This window comes from Carassius carassius, chromosome 25 (genome assembly GCF_963082965.1).
Source record: "Carassius carassius chromosome 25, fCarCar2.1, whole genome shotgun sequence".
Classification (NCBI taxonomy): domain Eukaryota; kingdom Metazoa; phylum Chordata; class Actinopteri; order Cypriniformes; family Cyprinidae; genus Carassius; species Carassius carassius.
Window position 1 is genome coordinate 23,054,350 of NC_081779.1, and position 20,796 is coordinate 23,075,145.

General features: G+C 36.4%; 1 protein-coding gene across 1 annotated transcript in view; it reads right to left on the reverse strand.

The window, feature by feature from the left end:
- The window catches only part of LOC132104440 (atrial natriuretic peptide receptor 1-like), a 113,352-nt gene extending 93,050 nt beyond the window's left edge, over positions 1-20,302 (reverse strand). The window contains exon 1 of the mRNA XM_059509917.1: positions 19,530-20,302. Within this exon, the coding sequence (XP_059365900.1) occupies positions 19,530-20,277 (748 nt within the window). The 5' untranslated portion in view covers positions 20,278-20,302. The remainder of the gene's footprint in view (positions 1-19,529) is intronic.
- Between the last annotated feature and the right edge of the window lie 494 nt (positions 20,303-20,796).

Sequence of the window (20,796 nt, forward strand, 5' to 3'; positions counted from 1 at the left end):
GGGAACATTACGCAGTGTATTCTTTTTATACAGAATTTTTATAACAGTTTTATGCGGAATGTCACGGAATTTGTCAAACTTTGAATGAATGAATGAATAAATCAAAAATAGGTCATTACACTTAAATCAAATCACGATACGTATCTGTAAATATAAAGCCGCAAAAGTCGATTTAAATATAATTCCTGCATGTTCTGCATGTCTCTGTTAATGAATGGAGCGCGTTGCATTTACTACACACAGAAGTGCACGTAATGCTCGTGGTGATTTCAGCATCTGCCATCTCACTAAATGAGGATGGAAACACATGAACAACATCTCCAGAACTGCTCTGAGAGTCACTTCATGAGCATTTGACCATTTGATTTGAGTAAAACTAGCGTTATATCACTGTATAGAACTGTAAAGGTATTCGCGGCAACCCGTCAAAATAAAAGTCTGTTACTATTTTTCTGTAGAATGTACATAGCTGGATACTACTACAAAAATGTAGTACTTAAGGAGTAATCACTCAACATTGCTTCCATGTTTTAATTTTAATAGTAAATCCCCTTTGTTTGCCAAAAATAGTGTTTTATTAAGTTTTATTCTTTTTTTTAATAATTAAAGATAAATAATAAATGAAATTAATGATTTATGCTTTCATTGTGATAACCATAAAAATATAAATACACAACACAGAATTTCTGAGAGAAAGAAAATTAATAAGGGCTACTTTAAGAAAAAAATTAATTAAGAAATTAAGTTGTTTAAACATTCAAATAATTAGACATGCTAAAACACTAAAACAATTTCATAGGGCCCTTGTTTTTACTAAACTTGTAATTTTTGTTACATTTTAATAAATTGATGTGAAAATGTATACATTTCATGATTTTGATTAATTAGACATGCTTTTTAATTGATACAAATTTAATAGAAAAATTCTAACGGAAAAAAAGCAATAAAGAACAATTTAAACTGAGAAAAAAATTAATTGTGAAAAATAAAAATAAAACAGAATTTGGGAAAAAATAAAATGGATTTCATAGGGCCCTAACTGTCCCTCAGCCTTGCTGCGCCCCCCAGTTTGGGAACCACTGCTTTATTCTTTTAAATGGACACATTAACTAGGGATGTCCCGATCAGGTTTTTTTGTCCTCGAGTCCGAGTCATTTGATTTTGAGTATCTGCCGATACCGAGTCCCGATCCGATACTTCTATAATACATAAAAAAAGAATAAAGAAGAGCGAAAAAACAGATCCAGGATCTTCAATAAATTACATTTTGAAATATATTCAAATATAAAACAGCTATTTTAAATAGGCTAGTAAAAATATTTCAAAATCTTACTGTTTTGCTGTACTTTGGATCAAATAAATGCAGGCTTGGTGAATAGAAGGGACTTCTTTAAAAAAAAAAAAAAAAAAAACACCTTAACAAGCTTACTGTTCAAAAACTTCTGACTGGTAGTATAGGCTGTATTCTGGGTCTGAATGAAATATCAGGTCAATGCGCAAACTATCATGTCTCTTTGAGTTTGAATCTATATTTATTCACACCAGCTCTTGAAAACAAAGTGATGTCATGCCGCACGCGTTGCTGTTTCTGTGTGGAGTCAAAAGGGTCTAACTCTGTGCCACCGCATAACAAAAGATGTGTTAAAAATGAATGAGAATATATATATATCCGAGTCCTGATCGGGAGGTAACGTCCAAATCCGATCAAGTCTGAAACCACGCGATCGGGCCCGATTTCCGATCACGTGATCGGATCTGGACATCCCTAACATTAACCGTGTTTATTATTTATACTTTTTTATTAAAGTGGAAATCAGTTTATTAAATAATAAACTTGACTGACTGCTTCACTTCCACTTTAAAGGGATATTTGTGTGTTTATTTTTATTTATTTGAGTTTGTGGCAAAACCTTCTGTAGTGTTTACATGTTTATTACTGCATAAAAGTTATTAAAATAGATGTTTCATTCATAAAATGCAAGTAGATTTCAAAACACACCTAAATTTTTTGCATTTTGTGTTTTTCAGTTGAATAAAATACTATTTTTCTCTATATATTTCATCATTGAGGTTTTTTTTTTTTTTAAAGCCTATAAATCTCATCTCATCTTGTTCTCATTAACCCAGTCTCATGTCTCGTCTCATGGGATAGTTGTTTCATCGCACCCCTAGTAAATACCTTTATAATATAAAATTAATAATAATAATAACAAAGTGTAACACAATTGTAGCGAATCAGTTCAAAGGGGAAATATGAATAATCAATCATAACAAGTTATGATTAATTATAAATATTTAGATCTGCTGTATGTATTCACTTGACCTCTCAGTGTCAACTGTCTGTCAATTCTAAGAACGTTAATTTCCTGGTTAAGGAAAATAACTTTCTTACTGTGCAATACTACTCAGAGCGTGTATCAAAAATCGGCATGATTAGGGACTTCAGTTATGAGAAAACAATGAACAACCTCAAATGTTATACAAGTAAGACTTTATTAACTACATAAACACTTAAACTAGTCTAACATACGCATACACACACACAATTTGATATTCAGCAGATCTACAGCGTGAAGGAAACATCAGTTTCATAGTTCAAACACACCTTTGTAAAAGGTGCATATGATACTTAATGTACCAATTAATAAGACTAAGTTTGATACTTGCTCGTCTCGCCTGTTTGATAAAGAGTCCTGATGCAGTGAAGGACGAGAGAGGACCAGGCCTGGGCTTCTTTCATCCTTCACTGTCGTCGCTCCTCTTTTATATCCTTCCATCTCCTCCGTGGTACTCGAGACCGGTGAGTGGCGCAGGGGTCGCTCATTTCCAAATCACTCCACCGGCCTCGCTCCGTTCCCACGGCTCTCGGCCCCGCCCCACTCGTCACAAACGGTAACAGCATACACAATGCCCTAAAGTATATGTGAATCAATTCAAAGAAAGGTTTGTCTACGAATTAGAGAAAAGTCCCTTTTGATGTGTATTATGTGTCTGTTTTTGAGAGGCTTGAGTTAAGAGTTGCTTTGCACATTCCTGTGGAGCCATAAACCTAGAGTTATCAGATAGTGTGCTTTTGGTTGCTATGGAACCAGAGGCCTGTTCTACCTTTTTTGAAGTGATAGTTGCATTTTGAGGGAAGGGTCCATAGATACTTTGGTTAAATGAGGGGGCATTACATATTTGTTAAATATAACAAATAGCTGTGTGTCTGATTGGTCCAAATGCTACACAATGATAACAAAGTGTAACAATAATAAGTTTAACACAATGTAAATGAGATTCATTATGCAGTGTGGACAGTTTTATGATTATATTGGAAGTTTTCACTAGAGTGTAGAAATCAGTGAGACCCAGCTGAACTGACCTGATTGACAGCTTCAGTAATTACAAAGGGAGTAACTGATGAACAGTTTCAGTGATTTTTGTCAACCATGTTTTGTCAACTTCTGACTGGTAACATATTTGAATTTACACAAGTGAAACCATAGCCGAATTCAATGCTTATATCTATTCTGGCCTATATTAAATGTACAGACTCTTAAAACAGATGCTCAAATAGAAATCTTAGAATAGTTAACCCCCCACACAAAAACATATTCATACACCAGGAAATAAAACCTGGACACAAACTCCACTGGTTCTCTAGTGTTTTGTGAACACGACAAGATGCAATATGCAGAAGCATGAACCAAATTGAAAAGCAAGGCCCAAAGGCAAGATTTTCAATGAAGAATATTCAAAGGACTGACAATTGCGTTTACCATCCATATTTAAGCAGGCTGAACATTCTGGTTGAGTCTGAAAGCTGAAAAATGCTGCCTCTGCAGGAAACCTGGCACAGCCTTATCTAATGATTCTGTCACATACTGTCTACTAAGATTTCCTGCTATCCTGTGTGTTCAATTCCATGACAGTTGAGCTTAAAAATAAAGATGACAATGGAAATTTGCGGTTGGTGGCAAGTTTGTGTGTAAATGCACAAAAACCTTTTCAATGTTTGCTGTCATTTCTATCTAAAAAGTACTGTTTTACTGTAATTAAATATTCACATCGTTGTCACCAAGGCTCTTTTATTTTGTTGTTAATCATTAAACTACCATGTTAAGTTTGTCTGAAGTCAGTTTCAGGAGGTATTTCGTGCACAAACGCTTTCTGCAAAGTCATTGCCTAATAAGGCAGTGAGGCAACAAGTCAGCAGCAACATCTGAAAGACTTCCTTAAAAAAAAAAAAAAAAAAAATTCAAATGGCATCAGGTTGAGCAGATGATGACAGCTCCCTTTTATCTATACAATATATGTTTTACCAGATATAAGAGAAGCATGTTTGATGCAAAAACGTGTCTGAGGAACACCAATGAGTGCATCTGCACCTCAGCATGTGAAGCTCGGATCGTTCTGCTGAAAGGCACCACCCAACCCAAGCCATCATTAGCAGCTGTGTCTGACATGAGCTCAGCACTCCAGCTGGCAGTGAAAGCCACACAATCTATATGAATTACAGTGCAGAGTGCTGAGATCTGGAAATGTCAGTTCACACTTATCATGCTGCTGCTGGTGCGTTCTGAATGTTTTTTTCTTTTGAAAGTGGAGAAAAGAGTTATGGCAGCTCTCTGTCACTTTAAATATAGAGCATAGAAACTGCAATAATGCATAACTTTTTTTGGAAAAGCTGTACTGTTGAAATCTTGGCGATAAAAGCAACATTGGTTTTGTTTGTTGCGATAATGCTGCAGCTGTCTTGTTACCTCTTGATAGTGAACTGTGTGTGTTTTCTGTGTGGGGACTGAGGTATGTAGATGTATTTCTGTTGTGAGTGGATGGGTGGTATATGTGGGCATCAGGGGCGCTGCACAAGATCCCGGGCCCAATGCATAGGCAGTCCTAATGGGCCCCCCTCCCCTTGAAAATATATATTCCAGACTTTTCAAGGGCTCTCTCTAACCTTGGGGCCCTGGAAATCAGTACTGGTTTTACCCCCAGTCCAGCGCCCCTGGTGGGCATATGGTCTGTGAGTTTTTTTTTCAGACAGCTCTGGTCCATGTTAAATGAAAACTTTCGATTCAGCTGACAGGTGACAGGTCTAGTGACGCCCACTCGCCTTTGAGCATTTGGACAGATGCTCCTTGTCGCTATGGAAACAACCTGGTTCCTGTTCAGTGGCGTTCGATCATGGTGGCCAAGGAGATTGTGAAAGCGTTAGTCCAACTGAAGTGCTGTGAAGAGCACAGCTTATCTCTGAGGTAATTCTTAAATAGAAACTCTGGAAGCAGTAAAGACTGGAAGCATCACTAATCTTTAATAAAGCAAGCTCAGTTACTTTTTTAATATTCCTTTTCTTTTGCTTTTTTTTAAATCTATCTATTGTATGTATGTTATTTATTTATTTGCTGTCTAAAATGTTTTTATATTCTTACCTATTGTATGTTTGAAGGGTGCTATATAACAATAATAATATTAATTGTCATTAATATTACTGTTATATAATAATGATAATTATAATAGTTTTCTAATTCGTATTATATTATTATCCCCAAATGACAAAACAACAATAAATAAATAAATAAATAAAAAATGCACAACGCCATTTAATAATCCACCTAACAACAGCTCAGAAAATCCTAGCAACCACTTAACAATGCAAATGGTTTCTGTAACTGTTTACTTTTTCTGTTTCACTAAAACCAGCCATGTTGCCCTGTGGAAATAAGCATTTGTGTCAAGCTCCCAATACCATCATGTGTGACAATGTAAGAAAAACCACATTTGTGAGCTGCATCGGTGCATAATGACAATGATGGGATTGATCTATTTCCACCAGGTGATAAGACCTTATCTAAGGAACTTCCCTCAGGATACTATATGCTGGGATATTTCTCTTTTTCATTTTCTCTCTTTTGCAGCTTTGATTTAGTAAACAGCGCTCTGGGGGTAAACACTGACATGAACGGCACAAATTCAGGATGTAATCCAGCTCTTGGACAAAAGCATGCCGTTTGAATTAGCTCTACGCCTACATCTCAGCCAGAGCACTGACGCTAACAATGAGGCTTGACAGCACCCGCCAGGACCGCTCCAAACCTCCAAGCCCCTGTACTCTGAACATATTACTCCTTTAAGACCTCAGAAAGCAAAAAAAGAAAACTGTGAACAACAAGGCTTCATCCTTGTGGAAATTCACACTAGCGTCATGAAAGCGGTGCTGTGACTTTGGCATACATAACAGGTGTTATAATGCTGAGAAACTAGGGCTGGGTAACATTTTAAATATTTACAATATATTATTTTGTTAGCTCCAGCTCCGCCTAGGCAAGACAATCCCCCTGGCTCCACTTCAGTCCTCTGAACCCTGGAATGCACCTCAGCCCTCCTTCCGGGCTCCACGCTCCCTCAGCTCCACCAGGGTCCCTCATCCCTCCAGCTCCACCTTGGTTAGTCATCAACCTGTCTCTACCATGGTCTTCCACTCCTGGATGCGCCTCATCCCTCCATCCCTCCATCCCTCTGGCTCTGCTTGGTTCCTCCTTCCTTCCAGCTTTGTCCTCAGTCCCACCGGCTCTGCCTGGGTCTGCCAGGCCTCCGTCTCCCTCGGTCCAGCAAGGCTGTGGTTCTACCTTGGCCCTCCAGGCCTCCAGTGTCAATAGCCTCATTTCCACTGTCGGGCCAGTGCGAGCCAGGGCTTAAAACGAGCCAGGTGGGGCTAAGTAGCACTGAGGCCAGAATAGCGCAGGGTTTCCACAGTCGAGCCAGAAGCTCTGCTGCGCGTCACTAAAACACGCCCTTTACACGCCTCTCAGAACAACGTCACTCACGAAACGCCTTCATTTCACCAATAAAGAGAAGTTATCAGAAAACTAAGAAATAAGTCACTGGAACTAGCGCGATCACAAAACGAACATGATAAAAGCCGCCTTTTGTTTGCATGCTTTGGTAAATATTCAAATTCAAAAGCATCAATGTTTTACTATAGTAGAATACGTGATACATTGATCATAATGAATTAATTTATCAGGACTCAGAATTAATCACACAGAAATAAATTTATTTATATATATATATATATATATTTTTCTAACGCTTATGAAAATAGCCTGCTTATTCAGTCGAGTCTGTTTCTATTTATTTGTAGCCAAAGTGGCCTATACGTCACATTTAGAATGAATGATAATATCTCTATTTTTATAAAAGCTCCCGAACATAAAACATTATTATATTTTTATGATAGGCTACGTGGAGCTAAACTCTCGAGACGAGACTTATGACAGATAATATAAGTTACTAAATAATTACACGATTGTGATAGAGAATAAGAAGCTGACATCTGATTTCCTCAAACGGTCATATTTACCATGTTTACTATGGTAATGTTAATGCCCAGCGTGCATAGTCTTTTGCATTGTTTATAAATATTTCTGCCTTGTATGGTGATTGTAATTCACATCGGATCAAGTTATTGCAAACACTCCTGCTGACTGAAAGTGAGTTTTGAGCTCGACTTATTTAAAAAAGTGTTTAATGCTGGTGTTATAGAAATGATCCGCAGCGCAGACTCTTTTTATAGAAGCTCCCGAACAAAAATCATTATAACATTTTGATGATAGGCTATGCTACGTGGGGGCTAAACTCTCGAGACAAGACGACAGATAAATATGTTACTAAATAAAAGTGATAAATAAAAGTAAAAGTGGTTGCATTTACCATGTTTACTATGGTAACGTTAATGTTTATTGTGCATAGTCTTTTACATGGCTTATAATTATTTCTGGCTTGTTTAGTGATTATAATCCACATCGGATCAAGTTATTTCAAACACTTACCTTTGAGCTCAACTTATTTTAAAAAGTCTTTAATACCTGTGTTAAAGCGGTTATCTTTCTGAAATGATCCACAGCGCTGACGCTCTCCAGACACGGAGAAACTCCGCCTTTGTTCATAACCCCTCCTCTAGCCCCAGCTGGCCCGCTTTGGCCCAAGGTTTTCGTCGGGCCAAAAAACCCTGGCCGTTGGCCCGAGGAAGCCCCGGCGAGGCACGATCAAGCCCCGGAAGTGAGAGTGGAAACATGACTGGCCCTGGCACGCACTAGCACGCCTGGTATAAGCTCGCCAGTGGAAACGCAGCTAATATGGGTCTCCGTCTCCTCGGCTCCGCCTTCACCTGTTGCCCCCTTGTTTCATTAGTCAAGTCTCCACTATTGCTCCTCCCTCCCTCAACTCAAATTCAATCATCTGGCTCCCCATCTGGCTCCTTCAGTGAGACCCAGTAAACTATTTCTACTTACTTCTTAAATTTAGCTTATTTTTGTTTTTATCTATTTCAATATGCTATTAATGTATTTATTGCCTTAAATATTATTATATTTTTACATATGAAGCACTTTTACTCGCATTTTATATATGAAAGGCACAATATTATAATAATCATAATTACTACTACTAATAATAATAAATAATGATTATTAATTATACTTTATTGTCTTAATTTTCACCTAACAATATAACAGAAAAATACTGCAAACTACCACCACCAATAATAATAATAATAATAATAATAATAATAATAATTGTAAGTGCTAAGTTATTGTCACACTGTCTGGTCTCTGTTTCCCTGAGTCTCCACTAGTGGTCTCACTTCCCCATAGGCACCTCACCGTAGGCACTACAATTCCCACAAAGCCTTGTCCCTTCATCACAGTAATTGCACTCCTGTTAATTGCACTCAGGTATCTTCACTTGTTAGTCCTTATCCTCCATATATTAACCAGTCCTTTTCTGTGTACTCTTCATGGAGTTCTTTCTTTCCGTCACCCAGTTTCCTCGCCTTCCGAGTTCCTCGTCTACCGAGTTCCTGTTCCCGTTCCCGTTCCTATTCCTATTCCTGTTTATTTATTTGTTTGTTTGTTTGGATGGATTTTTGGTTTTGACCCCTGCTTGTTGATTTCTCTTTGGATTACCCATTAAAACCCTACTGCGATTGGATCTCTCGTCTCCTGCGTTTCACTGGGTCTACGATCGTAACAGTTATACACGTTTTTAAATAAAAAGTTATTTTAAATGATTGTTTTTATTATTATTAACTTGTCATGTTAACTTAAAATGTTTTCAAATATATAATATTGAAGTAAAAATATTGCTATTTAAGAAAATATTGCAGCTTATTACTGTATGTTGTTAGAAAACTGAATACATATGAGTGTGTATTTATGTATGGTATATATAAGCATGCACGCAAGCACGCACACACACACACACAAACACAAACACAGAACACACAACATGATTTGAGTAAAAATGACTATATAAAAATCAACAGTCTCCTGTGTAGCTGTAACATCAGTATTAGTTTCAGTGGACGAGGATAAAGCCGCAGGACATTAGCAAGTATCCTTCTGGAATTTAACCAAATGTCCCAGCTAAACCTGCAACCTGATTGATTGCATGCTCGAAAAGAGAAATGGCAGGATGACAAGGTCAATAAAAGTAACGGGAGTCATACAGGCCAAAATAAAAACACAAAACCACAGCCAAGAAGAACAAAAGTCACAAGGGATTTTCTTCATGTGGAAATACCAATGGGCTGATTCCATTATTTAAACCAGGGACTGCTTGTTGATCTTTGCTAAATCACACTTATCGATGCCACAAATAGGGAGCGAGACCCAAAGGCACACAAGACATCAGATAGTCATGAGTTTCTCTTATTGCTGCCATAGCATCCTCTACCCTAGATTCGGCTATGACAAGGCATAGGTATTCTACTACGCCCTATACATCTTGAGAACAGATTTAAAGCATTAATGAATGCATGTGTGGAATCCCCAAATGTGATTAAACATGGAACGGATCAGCCAGCAGCAACAAAATATATTAACATATACGTATACGTAAATAAGCATGTAAACATGAACATATATATATATACATAATCATAGAAAATGCGTTTTACGGTGAAGACAGACAGACACATGACGCGCAATTCCCGCAGCCCCGCACGTGCTGGCTCTCACCTCATGTTTGTGGCTGACTGCAAATGATGGACAACTATACCCGGGAAAAGAGAACAGTAGTCCGGGGCCGAGATAAGAAAAAGAACAAAGCCCAAGATTAAGCCCTTGCGTCACTTTTAGGTACTTTTATAATCCTGTTAAACTTTTTTGGATTTGATAACATTAAGTGAATAACGTGTTTTAATGTCGGTGATAGTAATATCACCACTGCATCTGCCTTAATATTCTCTGAGTTTCCATGTTGTTCCCTTTCGAACATTAACCATTATTTTACTACGAAAAAACTAAACAAAACATGGTTCTTGTAGCAACAGTAACTACAAATTAACCATGGCTTTGATACTTCAAATGTCTTCAAATAATAATTTACGAAGCATTCAGATAACATTTTTGTGGTAATAAAAACAGACCTAAGCGAACATAAACCTTTTAAAATGCTATAAAATGCATTATAAAAAACAATGAAGCAATAATGATTGGTTAATTTATAATCATTGAATAACACTGTTAAAATATATAATGTAATACAAAATAAATTATTTATGTACATCAAATAGGCTATTATTAGAAATGCCTACAAAGGGCGCTAAAAGGCCTGATAATTGCAGCTTTAACACTAGGATGATCAAATCCTTGTTTAATATTGACCAAACATTTAATTAAAATATCCACTTTATCTTTAATTTGTGGCCACCTTTTTGTGATAGAAAAGCTAGCCGCTATAATTTCTTCAACAAAAACATGGACATCACAGCCCTTACAAAGACTAATCCTTGGTTTTATTTAAGTTAAATTATTTTGTGTCATTTCTGAATGCTTGACACTATAAAATCAATCAGACAACTGTATTAGTAAAATCATAGCCATAGGCAACTGTATATCTACAATTGTAATTATTAAAAAAAAACAATTTAATTACAATTTAGTTATTTACTTTTATTAAAGTTATATTCTGACCCCTATAGTAGGTGTTTTTTATTTTTATTTTTATTAACATCCATAATAATTTGGGGAGGGGGCACCACAATACAATTCTGCTTAGAGCAGCGGCCCTGGTGACGAGCGACAATGACATGCTAAACAAGACACGTTTTGCATTCAACAAAAATCATTCAAAAAGTGTATTTTGTCAGGTAATTATGACATTTAACCAATGTTTGAGATTTGTGAAACACTTTTTTTACTGAAATGTTTATCAGTTATAATCTTAGTAATAATGTGTTATTTTAAAAAAAGACTACAATTTTTGACTAAAACTAGACTAAAATTAAAAGACTTTTAGTTGACTACAACTTGACTAAGATACCTTGAGTTTTCTTTTGACTAAAACTAGACTAAAATGATGAGACTTTTAGTCGACTAAAACTTGACTAACAAAAAAAAGAAATGCGAATGACTAAATATTTATGACATTTGGCACAAGACTAAGACTAAATTAAAAATAGGTGACGAAATTAACACTACTAGTGAGGGCTCTCCGGCCGCTTCCACAACGGTAGAAGCCCAAACCCTCCATCTGCTGAAGGTGAACCAAAAACAACTGCTAGCAGCTCTCAGTGATATGTGTCGAGGCCCCGCTACAATAGCAGAAATATTCACAAATGTTTACTGAACAAACAGGAACCTAGTGTGCCTGTAGTTTTCTCTATTTCTGTTTTATGACGTGATAGAAAGACTAAAGCCTTCTCAAGCCAAACGGCTGACTCATCTAATCTGCGGCCTATTATGCATCAAACTAATATTGCTGTTGAGAAAAAATAAAATACCATCAAGTTAGCTTTTTTAAACATTTGTTCACTAAAAAATCAATAATTTCTAATTAATGATTTAATAACCACAAACAATCTGGATTTTATGTGTCTAATCGAAACATGGCTAGGAGACAGCTGCAATGCAACAGTCCTCAACGAAGCAGCCCCTCCTAACTTCACTTACATGAGTGTCAGCAGGACTGTTAGGAGAGGTGGAGGTGTAGCTGCTCTATTTAAAGATGTCTATCAATGCAAGCAAGTGTTATTTGGTCAGTTTATTACCCCATGCATTCTGTTTATTATCATTAACAGGCCTCCAAAATACTCTCCAGCATTTGTTGAAGAGTTCACAGAAAGGCTGTCAATGATTTCCTCAGACTTTGACTGTTTTGTTATTGCAGGGGATTTTAATATTCACCTAGATAATGCAGAAAACAAAACTACAAAAGAAATGATAACTGTTTTAAACAATTTTGACCTGATTCAGCATGTGCATGAACCCACACACAATCGTGGACATACTCTAGATTTAATTGTCAGTAGAGGTCATTGTTATTAAGAACGCAGGACGTAAAGATCTGATCACTTTTGTATTTCCTTTGATATACTGATCTCTGCTGAGTTATTTTCTGTTCATTGCCAGTTCATTCAATACACACAGTTAACAATCCAGCTTCTGAGTACTAAGTTATTAACCCAACAATAGCAGGGTCAGTTAATTTTTTTGCAGTGGGCCGCGCAAACATATGTGTTTGGTTGTGTGGGCCGCGAGTTGAAAAAGGTTGGGAACCACTGGTGTAGGGCATATTTACAACATGATAGAGCATTAACTTCTAGAGACAGTCCCGGGATATTTGAATTCTGAACTGCCGCAATACGTACCTGACGCAACATAATAAAAACACAGCAAAACGTACCTATATCCACATAGTAAAAACGTGCCAGAGTTCACAAATTGAACCAGTGTTTTAACACCTGTCAGTGGACATTTCTCTTTGAAACTGTGGCGAAATGTGCAGTAAGCTATGCAAAAATGATGTTGCACAAAAAGTGCACAGAGGTACGTATTTTTATGACACCAGGTTGTATTTGATAGACTTAACTCTATTTTATGTAAAATGCAAAAAAAAAAAAAAAAAATATATATATATAGTATTTAATCAAAATTTCATATACTGTAAGTCCCCATTCCTCACCAATACTGTAATACAATGATAGTAATAGGTAATTTATTACTTTAAATAAAGATATATTTATACGTTTTAACCCATATAAAGTAGTTTAGATGTTTTGAATTTATTTAGGTTGATTCAGCAATATTATTTTTTTATTTTATTTTTTTATATAACCAGTTCATATACTGTTCCTGTGGCTCAGTGGTAGAGCATTGCATTAGCAATACAAAAGGTTGTGGGTTCAATTCCCAGGGAACACACACACTGATGAAAAAAAAAAAAAAAAAAAAAAAAATATATATATATATATATATATATATATATAAGAATGTGTAGCCTGAATGCACTGTAAGTCACTTTGGATAAAAGCGTCTGCCAAATGTAAATTTAGATGTTACCATTTACCATTTTTTCAGTGTGTATAAGGTTTTATGAGCAGGATCCTTTTATTTCAAAAACAACAAAAAGCATATTATTTTCATGATACTCTATATAGGCTAAACAATGAGTTGTTTATGCAAGCTGAGCTGAACATAGAAAATGTGTGTGTGATTGTGTCCGAATGCCTGTTTACATGCAATTGTGTGTGTGACTGAGATCAAGGAATGGAGAGCCTTATTAAAAAGATGCCATGTTCTGGTTGACATCTAACAACCCTATCCTCCAGTGTCTGAGCCCATTAAATTGCCTGCACAGCAGCTGAAGGTTTAGACCCCGTCTGACCAGAGAGTGCACCAGCTGAAGACCGTTCACTCTCACACTTCTTTCATCACTCTGGAAAGACAGCAATTACTCACACAGATAGGAAGTCAATATTCAGACAAGCTGGTTATTTTTTGGGTACATGCTGCAAAATAGGAAAAGCATCCACTGCATTTACAGGCACTCGGGTGAGACATGTTGTCTAGAGTAATGTAAACGCAGCTATGACTACATCTATATTTGCATACTATCCATCCTAAATAGTACACACAATCAGAATTATTGCAGATCATAGCATAGAACTACAGAAATAATAGCCATCTTGTTTTCTGTGGCTAATCAACTTCAGAATGTGTTTCCAAAACTGATTTTTAATTTAATGTAATTTAATAAAATTTTTATAGTTTTAAAGATTCATCGATATTTTGTTTAAATTTAGTGTTTGATAAATTTGTTTAATTCTGTATATACTGTATGTTCTGTATTTTCCCTAAGTGCTGAAGGGCACGGGTAGCTACAGTAAATATAAATTTATTATAATGGGTTTATGTGAAGATTGTTTTAAGTTCACATAAATTGGAAGTTATTTGAAGTAGTCTAATAAATGTTCAAATCGATAGCTCTCAGTGATACTGTAATGTTGAATGGCTAGTCAATGGTTTAATATTAGGGAGAAAACTATTTCATATAGACATCAGTAGTATTACTGTCAGTAATACATACAGGCCAAAAAAGATGCCATTAAACAAATATTACAAATATATTGTCTTTATGTTGTTTGTACATAATTTGAAGATTGAATGTGAACTTATTGCAATGTAAAAGTATTTTTTTAAACTGTATTGTTAGGTAGGATTAATTGTGGTTAACTGCACAATTAATTTCAGAAACAATTTGTGATACATTTTTTTTTGGACAGCACTAATATATAAAGGAATTAATGTACCAAAATTCTGACTTAATTTCTCATAATTGTGAGTTTATATCTCACAAATAACATCATCAACATACACACACAGGAACATCATTCAGACTTTATTTCTTGAAATTCTGAGTTTATAACGTAATTCTGAATATATATTTCGCACAGTGTGAATTTCGCAATACCACTTTACGACATCCAATTCTGACTTGAATTCTCGCAGTGTTAAGGTGTGAAGTCACACTGTGTGATATAAAGTGAAAATTGTGTTATAAAGCCACGATTCAGAGGAAAAAGTCAAAATTGCCACACAAACTCACAGCTGCAAGGAGAAAAGTCTGAACTGTGAGATGTTAACTCAAAATTGTGAGATTTATAAGCATGGAATTATGAGAAATAAAGATAGAATTGTGGGATAATTGAGATATAGTCACAGTTACCACATTAGGCCAGACTGATCTGGTCTGATTAAAAATTCATGCAAAAGATATAATGCATACATGCAGGGCCAAATTCACGTGAAGAAAAAAAAAATACTTTAATTTAAATATATATATATATATATACATATACATATACAGGTTTTGAATGTTTAAAATTGCTGAATTTATTATTGAATCTGAATTTGGATACATGTGTAGCCATATGTTTTGCATTAATATTAATGAGACCAATCTGGCTCTATATTACCTTTTTATTTTTTATTCTGTTTCAGAAGCTGGCTTCCATATTTCGTTTTAATATAGAGTTCATGACACACAACACTGGCTGGTTGTTTTCTTTAAGAAGTTGTAAAGTGCATCTCCATCAAGCCTTTTGTTCTTGGCTGTGACACTTATCTGAAGGCTCAAGTGTATGTTTGTTTGTTGTGTAAATGTACCTTTGAATGATAGAAATACGTACAACATAACCTACAGATGCACTGTATATGCCGCCCTTAGGAATGCTGTATACACATTACTTATCCATAATGCTTTTTCCAATGTGTGCAATTAAAAAAAAATAACTATTAAGAATAACAAAACATTCTTATGGATCGATTCAGAATCACGATGCATCAGTGAATCAATTTTCCTCCATTAACTACAGCAGAATAAGAACAAGAGGACAAACAGAGAGAGATGCGAAGCACTCATCACTATTCTCTAATCTCTTTAACTCTCTACATCTATCAATCTCCACCTGTCTGCCGGTTCTTTTTATTCTGTCCCTGAAGAGGAGACGACCTTGACTCTTATGTCTCTTGGTATGTGAGGCCAACAATGAGCCAGTAATTTTCTCTAAATTATTCTGTTTGTACTCTTTCCCCTCTCGACATTTCAGTATATCTCTGTCTCTCCCTTTGTGTCTATCTCCAATTTTCATATTCTCAGATTTTATTACCCGTTCAAACTGTTATGAAATGATCAAATGTTTGTCTTGGACCCTAAGAATAGGGGCGTGGGGACGAGATAGAGTGCCCTTGCATCTCTTCTGAGTTAATTGTTTCTAGAGCTATGCTTGTGTGAACTAATTTCTCAGCCTCAGGCTCAGACGAGCTTGAGGGGCTTCTGCTTCCTGTTTCTGTTCACCTGTGCAGGACCTGCGGAAGCTCACAGACAGACCTGAGTGATAAATCTGCACTTTAGGCTCTAGTTATAAAGCTGTCAGTCACTTTTCTGTCAATATTTGCATTAGCAGTCGAGTTTAATGTTCTTCTTCTTTTGTTATCTAAGTACATATTGTTATAGGATGTTGAAGGTGTACTTTTAAGGGATGCACCGATCCGATACTCAGTATCTGTATCGGCTTAGATACTGGCTTTTTCTGTCAGATTGGGTATCAGTCAGCCAAGATCGATCCAAATCCAATATTGTGCATTTACTATTCTGTGTTATTATTAAGCCCCACGAAAGACACAAAAACATTATAAAGCACCATAAAGTTTATCTTGCTGGAATTTAGTGTTGTTTCTAAATCATGTCTGTTAGATCACAGCACTGGAGTAGAGAGCACTATATGCACACAGGAACTGAAATCTGTTGAAAGAAAAAACTATCATATCAGATATAATACACTACGCCTCAATATTTCTTCCCTTTGCGCTTTTAACTTTTCTATGCCATGTTGCTTCAAGCATCATTCTGCAGACAAGATGCGCATAAGAGCTTTGTGTCGCTCTGTATTGGAGCCTTTACTATTGTAATACTTTTTCGCAAAGAAAGATTGATAATAGCCTTTCTTGTTCTGTCCTATCTGTCATGCAGCTGCCTCATTACTGTGCTGTAGATTTTAAAGAAATGTCTTTTAATTTTATTTATATATACATTTATTTACTTATTTTCATGAATGCATTTAACAAAAAGTTTTAGTTCAGTTTAGTTTCAGATTTAGTCCTACACTTAGGCCCAATCCCAATTCTATTTTATGCCCCTTCCCCTTCCTCTACCCCTCCGCCTAAGGATTGGGACATCACTACATGACGTCACACGCCATCATTCGTCGTCTAGCTCTTACTATACACACATCTGGTGTGCATTAGAGCCTTTAATTATCGTTCTGGATTAATGAGCTGCTTACTGACACACACACACACACACACATCGGAAATCGCGCAGCTCACACATCCAGGAGAAAATAAACTTCTCAACGCTGCCCCAAGACTTTTATTAAATACAGTTTAAATACTGAATCGCTAAATTATATTTTCCAGCGACGAGAGGATACAATCGCTGTTTTTAAGTAAACTCACTCTAAAAAGATAAACGCACAGACGCGAATACACGCAACTTCCATTTCTCTCTCTCTCTCTCTCTCTCTCTCTCTCTCTCTCTCTCATAGGCAATATTTGAGAAAATGGTTTAGCGATTTCTAATTATTGGGGTGATTAGCCCCCATCAATGTCTACGGCAGTTATCGCCCTGATCAGACATATGCTGTGGCATTATCATGCAGTCTGTAATGATATGACGTTAGCAAATATTTGCGATTTTTTTCAAACATTTCTTTGAGTAACATGACTGTTAATATAAACTCACAATTGAATGTAACATAAAACAAATGACTACTTTTCGTTAAAATCTTTATTTATGCCAAAAAGCTTACATTTATGTGTCTTTTTGTTCGCTGTAGCAGCCATGTTTCTGAGATAATTCATACCCTTCGTTTGAAGTGTGGTCCTTGAAAATCTTCGTTTGAAGGGCTATCTGGCCCTTCCCCTTACCCCTACCCCTCCAACCAAAAGAGAATCGAGACACCCCTACCCCTTCACATGAATGCGCGAAACGGAGGGGTAGGGGAAAGGGGAAGGGCTAAGGGGCACTTTTATTTGTTCCCCACTATATGCTTATAAGGTGTGTTTGAATTTGACTAAGAAAACTGTCAAATTCAAGCATTTATGTGCTTAAATTCTTTCCTGCTGATCACATTTCTTCAGGTCTGCACAACCCCTTCCAATCCTATTGAAATGTCATTCAGATCGATTGATTGAGGTTTTTACAAAAATAATTTTCAGTCCAATTGAACCATCAATCCCATTACTAATGAATAATTTGGTTGCATGTAAACTAGCTAATGTTTGAGACTGATAACTATATTCAATTTTTATACTAAGGTGTGACTCAAATAGTATAGTATAATGGTGACAAGAATGGATCAAATAACGTCTGCATAGACAGGCATCAGACACAATGCTCTTCTCTAACTCATGAATAATGCATGTTATCACTGAGAAAGGAAACCATATACCTGTAGCTGTAGCAAATATCGAGACGTATTGTATCTTCATGGATTTGATTCTTAATCTCAACTGTTTGGCATTTCAAAATACTGGTTCCAACCCTTTCCAATCTCCCCAGCCTCACAATATTTTAAATCTTTCATAACCACAGAGAGGTTTATAGCAGCACTCACATTAGTAATAGACAGGAATGAAATTATGTAACATGTACTGCATATCAATGACGTGTTGACAGCAGGTCTATTCATACAGCACATATCAACTGAACTTCCTCTCAAAAATCTCTCTCTCTCTGTCAAAAAAAATAACAAATAAAAACAACTGTGACTTTATGTTTCAAATAGTGAGTCTTATTATGATTCAAGTCTCTTTCATAATCGAACACAACCATACCCTTGTGAAAATACACTTTATCATACTTTTAAAAAGAGTGCTTATTATGGAAATAACTTTAAAAGAATAAACTGAATGCAATGTTTTCAGCCACTTAACTGCATGTTATAAATGAAAATGTATTATAGTTTAAATTAATTTAAATGCGATTAGGTGAACGTACTAGTGTTTTTGACCCACCAAAGCAAGACTTTCATAATTACTTCTATTGTGCTTTTTAGATTACTTCTAAAAAATAATTACACATATTTTGTAACGATGACATAGTAATTTAGTACAGTTAAATGTATTTACTTAAAATTTTATATCAAACAACACACTAACAGTTAACACACTACAGAATTATAATCAAGTTCCTTTTGCTTTAGTATGTTAGTTGACGCATCAAAATAATTTTACAAAAAAAAATTTAAAACAATTATTTAAAATGTACTTTAAAATTAAACTTTTAATTTGACATTATTACAAAGTGCATGAAAGTGAACTCTCTTAAAGTAGCCTTTTACTTCTTTAATACTCTATTCTCTGATTAAATTTTTTAATATATATATTTTCAATATTTATAGTTTCAAACACTCCTATTGTGCATTCAGTAAAATTAAGCACAGTTCTTATTCACAGGGATATTTATCACTCCAAATGGAACTGGCAACTGTATTACGCTGCTGAGTGTACAGAGTTACAGAGCTACAATAAATGACAACAAGAAACAAATCCAACCCTAAAACAATGAGACGAGCTTCTTCAAACCAATGACAGCCAGATAATGTGAGCAAGGGCTTTTACATTTGACAAATGTTGCATTTAACATCATCCTTCTATTCCTACTTGACCTCTCTTCCCCACCCCACCGCATGTTACACTTACCACGGGCTTTCTGGCTGATTTCCCGGAGAAGCACTTCATAACGGACGGGTTCATCATCCTCATTAAACACCAAGTCATCTGCTGTGATGTTGTCCTCACGCATCTGTGTGTACGGCCCCTCCACGGCAAAGTAGCACGGCCGGTCGTCTTTCTTATTATCGCTAAACATGAGCATAGCGTGTTTGTTCCAACCGAAATGCCGGTGCATCCTGACCACAAACTCGCCCAGCTTTTTGTGAGTTGGGCCGACGTTGGTGATGGACGAGTACAAATTGAAACCCAGTGCTCTCGCCCCACCTGTGATCATTGGAACCTCCCAATGTGTGGTGAAACGGGCCACAGGTGAGGACGAGTAGTCACAACCCGGCCCGATGAAAGCCCAGGGGTTATATGAGAACTTCAGGTCCACGGCCACGATAGGAGCCACTGAATCCGAACACACTCCTTCCTTGTTTTCGCTGCTGTTGAAGACCAGTTGTAGATGGTAGCCTGGCAGCAGGTTGGGGTCCGAGTTCACCTTGTCCAGGGCCCAGTGCAAGGCAGGGGCAACCCGGGGCCATGCCCAGGGGTACTTAGTGTTGTGTAGAGGAAGGATGACTGCCAGGGTGATGTTCTGTTGAGGCGGATGGGGACTAAGAGACTGAGGCTGGTTTTGAGCGAGGGGCTCCAGTTCAACCACTCCAAATGACACACTGCTCAGCAGAACTAGAAGAGCGAGCCTCAGTGGCCCAATCTGGAACGCTTCCATTCTCAAAATGGATGGGAAGGACTAAGACTCTGAAAACATTAAAACAGAGACCCACTTTAGACATAGGCTACTTCTAGCAAAACTGAAAATGCAAATCATTCAAAAAAGTATTGTTGACATAAACTGTATGTAACTAAAAATGTCAAACAATATACAACCCGAATTCCGGAAAAGTTGGGACGTTTTTTAAATTTTAATAAAATGAAAACTAAAGGAATTTCAAATCACATGAGCCAATATTTTATTCACAATAGAACATAGATAACGTAGCAAATGTTTAAACTGAGAAATTTTACACTTTTATCCACTTAATTAGCTCATTTAAAATTTAATGCCTGCTACAGGTCTCAAAAAAGTTGGCACGGGGGCAACAAATGGCTAAAAAAGCAAGCAGTTTTGAAAAGATTCAGCTGGGAGAACATCTAGTGATTAATTAAGTTAATTGATATCAGGTCTGTAACATGATTAGCTATAAAAGCTTTGTCTTAGAGAAGCAGAGTCTCTCAGAAGTAAAGATGG